The sequence below is a fragment of the Cydia fagiglandana genome, chromosome 5 (genome assembly GCF_963556715.1).
Source record: "Cydia fagiglandana chromosome 5, ilCydFagi1.1, whole genome shotgun sequence".
Lineage (NCBI taxonomy): Eukaryota > Metazoa > Arthropoda > Insecta > Lepidoptera > Tortricidae > Cydia > Cydia fagiglandana.
In genome coordinates, this window is record NC_085936.1 from 13772482 (window position 1) to 13779389 (window position 6908).

A 6908-nucleotide genomic window follows, 5' to 3' on the forward strand; every position below is an offset into this window, starting at 1 on the left:
TACCATGGATACCAGTACTATTTGTCACTGTGTTAACGGTTTAACCGGTTAACCCCGGGTTAGTGGGATGGTGCAAGTGGCGCTTAGTCTAAGAATATATTGTGTATAGAGGCCTCCTATATATTAATACCTATATGTATACCTACAATAATTTAAATAATCACGATTATTTAGCAGTGGCGCTAGTGTGCACGTTGATGGGCTCTTAACTCCTCCAAATCTTAATTTTTAAAATTTAATTAAATTTGGTATTAAAAATAATTAAATTCAACTTTACAAGAATAATACAACACTGTTCATAGGATTCAATTCAATTCCGTCTTCCCTAGCTGATCAGATTTTTTCGTTCTGTCCTCTAGCCTTATTTCATAGTTGTCCATGTCCCTCATCATGATATCGAATGAGACTTTCAAGGGTTCCTGGAGCCTGTGTCCGTCCATGTGGGAAGGCGGCAATATCCTGTAGCGGCGCAGCATGTTGGCCAACATAGTCTTCATCGACATCATGGCGTAGTTGTATCCTAAAAAATAAAAACAAATATATTCAAATAAATATACTATTGTATATTTATTCAATCATGCACAGTCCGTTACTTAATTACTGGATTAGATTCATAAAATCTTGATTTATTTTTCTACAACTACTAATACACTATGTATAGCCTCTGTATATAGACTCTGTAAATGCCATACGAATAAATAAATAGCGAAATGTATATAACCGGTGGGCCGGAAAGCTCTTTGGCCACAGAGCTCTGTGACTGTGAGTGATGATCTGGCCAAAAACTCAGGGAATCGTTGGGTGAGTCATACCAGGCAGTCGATGCAGCTGATATCAAGATGACAATAATGATTCTACATTTCGCTCGCCATCAGACACACACAAGAAAAAACTAACCAAGGCAGTTCCTCATGGGCAGCGAGAAGGGCTGGAACTGCGAGGGGTGCTTGAGCGGCCCCTCCAGGAAGCGCTCCGGGCGGAACTGCTCCGCGTCAGCTCCCCAGAAGGTGGGGTTGCGGTGCGTCGCCCAGATGTTCAGTACCACCGACACCCCGTTTACTAAGGTTGTGCCAGAAGCTGCGAATTCGTTAAAAAAGGCAATTCAGTTATCTACTTACCTCTACCTCTCTCTTTATACCTAAGATGGACTATAGTTCGTTTTTTTAGCATTAGAAAGAACTTGCAAGAAGGTAAGCGATCTTTTGACATGTCTTTTATTTGAAAAACGCTTTTTAAAAATAAAAATAAAACTATTACTTATGAAAGCAGAAGAATATGAATGATCGCATTAGATTCATAATTGTTACATATTTGCCGTAACTTAATTTTAAAATGTGTTTTTCAATTTTTCAATTTCAAAAGACACGTCAAGATTGTTTACCTTATTTCTAATGCTAAAAAAACGAACTATAGTTAGGTACTTACCTAAACCTTTATACCTAAGAACTGCTGTAAAAAAGTAATGAAATAAACGCATTTATATTTTATTTTTGAAATAGTTATACTGTTCAGTTGTATAGACTGTGCATCTTTGGTGGGTCTCTACTATTTACTCTTGTCCCAATTTTATCGTACTATCACCCTTATTGTACTTAAAATGTACAAGATATCTTATCTTATTAATTTTTAACCTTTCGTATGTGTTGGTCTAAAATCGTAGGTTCAAATCCCGGTCAAATTGTTATATATATATATATCGAAAAAAGTTCTTAAAGATGACTGGAAAAATCGGTCAGAATCCTTGTGAAACATAGAAGAAAGCTTATAAGTTCTTACGTAATGTCACGTCATTGGTGACTTCTCTCGCCGTGACGGGCACTGGAGGGTACAACCGTAAAGTTTCTTTGACGACCGCCTCCATGAATCTGAGCTTTGGCAAATCTTCCACGGTCAAATCACGGTTCGAGTTGCCGAATATCATATCTAACCTGGTGAATAAAATGATGGAAATGTAAAATCACTATCCTCATTCCTCAGGGGCCTATTTTAGATTTACTAGTTATTAATTTCGTTTAGTTGTACCACTATATATATATATATTGTATGTAAATAAATGATTTAAGTATTAAATCACTATATTTTTTGAATTTGTACTGTAACGTGTTAATGATCAAGTCGAAAACTGTATTACTTTACTTATCACTTTTTTTTGGGTACCTATAGCTTTATTTGTGATATTTATATGCGGACTCGCGTTTTGTGCGCAATCGATGTGGCAAGATATGTTGCGCTGCTATAGGACTTTATAGGTATCAACGGCGATGCGGGACCCATAAACCCACAACACCCGCACCGCAACAAGTATCTAAATAGGTAGATAAGCATCTTATTTGTAATATTACAACAGATGATGTGGTCAATGATGATGATGATGTACTTATAAAAAACTATAGGCAATTACCTGGCGGTAAAAGAGTTATTACGTACCTACTGTTATTGGCTTTTTTAAAGGTTGTATAATTTAACCGTGATAACGATCTATAGAGTTCAGAAAAACTTTGCCTTGCATAATGAGTGAAGGAAAGGCAGAGGTAGAGTCGTTAATAGGACGAAACTGGCAAAGCCTATTGGGAGTATGATAAGTATTACACTTATCTCCCTGAGTGTGTGTACAAAATCGGGATGTCATGAAATCATCAACCGTCGATTTTGTGGCGTAGGCTTTTATTTACGTCCTTACTCGTAGTGTAGTTTCTGCTGGACGTGGGGATGACGAGCCAGCATGGCGGCGGCGAAGGAGGCGCCCACGGCGGAGGTGTCGGTGCCGGCCATCACGATCACCATCAGCTCCTCGCGCAGCTCCAGGTCGGAGTATTTCTGCTCGAGGCGACCGGATGACTCTATCATCATGTCTAGGAATGTTCTTGGGCTGATTGCTGTAAAAACGTGCAAATTGTACTTGCACATTGTCCATCTCGTTGCATTATTGGTGTAGGTTATTAGGGTATATATATATATATACCTATTTTTCTCACCAGAATATGTAACTAATGTCGTCGTGAGTTAAGGGTAACTTCAGTTGAAATTGTGACTAGAATTTGTACCTAGGCTGTCCATAAATTACGTCATCTATTTTTGAGCCCCCCCCCCCTAAAATCATCCAAAAATCATGCTTGGAATGATCCCGTTTCCTCCTACGTCATGCTAATTTTTTTAAAGATTAGACGTACATTCAAAGTTATAAGTTATAAACATGATGCGAGCTTGTTAGGATTCGATTTAATTCGTTACTTTTAAAGTTAATTTTTTTTAAAGGAAAAAAAAAGCTATATTGTTGTGTTCAACATCAATTAGCTATCCATGAATAATTACTTACCTTTCTTTGTTCCTCGCCGAATCGCTTCTATCTCTTTGCGTTTCATTTGGATTATCTGAACATGAACACCGATTAAAATTAAAATACCTTTTAAATTTATAAAATATTTAAAATGTGTTTTAAATATTCATTTATTAGCCCGAAACTTCATCTGTTACTTAATATTAAACTTGCACTTTCAGACATGAAGACATTAAACATTCGTAGGTACTAATTAGAGCAGCGGTCGGCAACCTTTTAGCAGCCAAGGGTCACATAGTAGTTAACGATGTTGACGCGGGCCGCACTTTGGTAATATTTATGACTTTATCTGATATTGTCGTTTGTTAATATCACATACAAAATAGCTAGGGAGACTCGCGGGCCGCAAGTGAGAGGTTCGCGGGCCGCGGGTTGCCGACCGCTGAATTAGAGTCTTGTGCGAAAAGTCGTCGAATATAAAGGGAACCAATAAATTCTATGTGTCGCCTCTTTCCGCGCAAACTATAACAATAGATAATATGATAACTAGCCTTTCTAAAACTTGACGTATATGCCCCTAAAGGTCGAGAAATGCTAATCTTTAGATAATTGCATTGTACAGACGTCAACTGTTAATACGATAATCAGTAATCAGTAATTTATTGCTTTCATAGGTACAATTAGGTCTTACATTAGAATGGTGAACAAGCCATGAACCCTGTAAGGGCACTGCAATTTAAGTAAGTATGTAACTTACAATGTAACAATAATAATTACGTAACATAAACTTAATCGCATTATATGTAAATAATTATGGAAATATTACATTCATGAGATCTTTATAATATTTCTATTATGTAGGTATCATATACCTAACATTTTAACTTTCAAAAACTCTTGCATATTATAAAAACTGTTGTCTAGTAAATATTTTGTAAGCTTTTGTTAAATATATTATTGTTAACTTTTTCATTTTTAGGGTTCCGTAGCCAAATGGCAAAAAACGGAACCCTTATAGATTCGTCATGTCTGTCTGTCTGTCTGTCTGTCCATCCGTATGTCACAGCCACTTTTTTAATATCTATTGGAAGCTTGTTGTAAATCTTTAGGCACATTATACCTACATATTATATACATGGACTAGAGCTAATGGATAAGTACTTAAATTTGAAAATGGAACTGGAATTGTATTTCTAGGGCGTAAATTTGAGGTAGTCGGATCTTTTGGTACTGGAAAGAAGTTGTTATATTTTCTTTTGAATTTAGTTATCTCGAATTTATAAACAACTAGTCTCGTTGCCAATGAAATGATGAATGATTTAAGAAAACTTGACACGAAAAAGTTCCGAATAGGATCCCTCCAATATATGCTCTTTAATAAAATAAATGTACTTACCTATAATACTTAAATCGAACTTTTTTATGTGCAAATAAACATAAAGTAATCGCGGGGTATTGGCGTTTTCTCTCTAGCCCATATCAATTAAACTTACAAGCGCATGTTGTAGGCATGCACCTCTACCTACGAACGCTAAGAAAAATTAACTATGTAAGTACCTCGTCAACAAAATTATGTATATTTTGTCTGTGGTAGACAAATTTCTCGTACTTCGGTCGCCGCTGAAACACGAAGTCCGGGTGCAGCCACGGGGAAGTCATTCGCTTTGCCACGTCTTGTGACAGCCAATCGAATGCGACTAGAAAGCTGTGCTCTGGGTTCTTTTGACTGTTTAAATCAATGCCTAAGGTGGTCTCTAAAAAGATAAATGTGTCGTAAAAAGTCAACAGGTCCCATTGTCGCTTACCATAAGGATGAAATTTGCTTGTATCTTTATACGAATAATCTGTCAAAGCGGTCTTCTTATGGCAAGCGACGAAGTGGGACTTTTGCTTGGAAACAACACAAATAATTACCATAGCAAAATGTTGATCTTATGTCACTTGAGTAGCTAAGCTTTATTTCTGTATAAGTAGGTAACTAAAAACTAGATGATGACGTACCATAATACAATCATATCATAATTACATCATCATCATCATCATAATTTAAGAGTTTTGCTCTTGTCGGTGTTGTAATTACAATCCTTTCTTTCCTGGGCTTTCAGTCAGACCAGAGGCAGAGAAAAGTCTAGAGTTACTTTAATATCTCAGCCAAGATAAAAATAATGCGTCGTACGAAGGAATCAAAAGACCACTTACATGGTCATATTTTCAATGATTTTCCTAAAGTGTATGTATAGGCATACATAAAAATATGTAGGTAGGTATAATATATGATTCCAATTTTGCTGTTTCAAAATTAAGGCCGTTAAGGTCAACCAAAGAATTGTATTTTAATTAGAATTACCTAAACATTATTATTATTTCGTATTTACTTAAATGTTAAAATAATACTTTACATAATACACAATAATTTAAAATAATACTTTTACAAAATATTGAAAATGATTGCATGTCCTTAATTTTCAATTCGCATTCAACGCAAATTGAAATCTACATACCTACATCTTTTACGTATTTTATGAGGTATTTAAATATGTATTATGTATCCTGTAAAATTGTATGTCTGTATGATTTTGATTCCTTTTCGTCACTCTTCCGTTCTACGACACTTCACCTCACTCAAAGAAATCTTTATTCCCAACAAACTTTTAACATCCTCTAACCGTTATATGAAGAATCTTCAATACTGAAAAACCTAAAATTCTACTTACCACAAACTGAATCGAACGTGTAAGTGTTAAAGTATCTCCACACGGAGAAGTCAGCGCCTCCAGCCATCGGCTCCAGCATGTCGGCCATGATCATGCTTTGTCTATTAAACACTTTTACAAATAGGTTTAGATTCTTCATACTGAAGATAGGTGCTAAAATTTTTCGTCGGGGCCGCCATATGTCCACTGCAAGAGATGCAATATGCACTTTCAGTGTGAGGTAATCGTTACAAAATATAATTATATGTACCTACAGTCAGCTGAGCTGATGAGATATTTTAACGTCCTCCAGGGGTCGTAGTCCAGATAAAAATCGTAGGTATATCGATAAACGCCAATCGAAAAGTAAAACTAGCCGGGCTAGCACATGATTGGAGCGACAGTATTTCGCAGCGAGACAGACTACCCGTCCCTCTTTTGTTAACATAGTTAGAAAAAGACGGATAGTACTCTAGGTACCTACTTATATCAGAATGACAAACGCAATAAAAGTGACGTGAACGTAAGTAGTATATTATATACCTATTAGGTACTTATGTTTCGATTAGCGATTATTTCTAAATGTCGGCGGCCGATCGTACGATCAGACAAATCGTTAAATTCCTAGGCATGTCGTGAAATGTGAAAATCTTTGACTCGTTCCCTGAGTCGAGTCCGAGTCCTATTTCTGGGCAGTTTGCCCTTCGGGCATCTGAAGCAACCTAACGAACCTATCATACCTAATATATATTGGTTTAATTTAATGTGACTAATCGTCAAAACATTACACAGGAACATTACGATCTGCCTGATCTTACGATCGGGCGCCGACATAAATAATGATTGTCACTTGGCTAGGTCAAATACAAACTTAATCCTCATTTCTATAACTGGGGTCAAACGTCTGTGCAGCTAACCGTGTATTAACAACTGTGTAA

The 6908-nt window shown here is 36.4% G+C and overlaps 1 protein-coding gene across 1 annotated transcript; it reads right to left on the reverse strand.

The window, feature by feature from the left end:
• Positions 1 to 277: 277 nt before the first annotated feature.
• LOC134664737 (cytochrome P450 4V2-like) lies at positions 278 to 3362 on the reverse strand. Its single transcript, XM_063521483.1, has 5 exons — positions 3317 to 3362; positions 2681 to 2876; positions 1777 to 1928; positions 898 to 1077; positions 278 to 520 (listed from the first exon to the last, which is right to left on the reverse strand). The coding sequence occupies exons 1-5, from the start codon at positions 3360 to 3362 to the stop codon at positions 306 to 308; spliced, it is 789 nt and encodes a 262-aa protein (XP_063377553.1). The 3' UTR covers positions 278 to 305.
• Between the last annotated feature and the right edge of the window lie 3546 nt (positions 3363 to 6908).

Coding starts and splice junctions, on each gene's coding strand:
- LOC134664737 (XM_063521483.1), bottom strand. CDS start 3,362: ATGAAACGCAAAGAGATAGAAGCGATTCGGCGAGGAACAAAGAAAG. Junction 2,877..3,316: donor TCGGCGAGGAACAAAGAAAG/GTAAGTAATTAT, acceptor ACGTTTTTACAG/CAATCAGCCCAAGAACATTC. Junction 1,929..2,680: donor CAGCAGAAACTACACTACGA/GTAAGGACGTAA, acceptor TTTATTCACCAG/GTTAGATATGATATTCGGCA.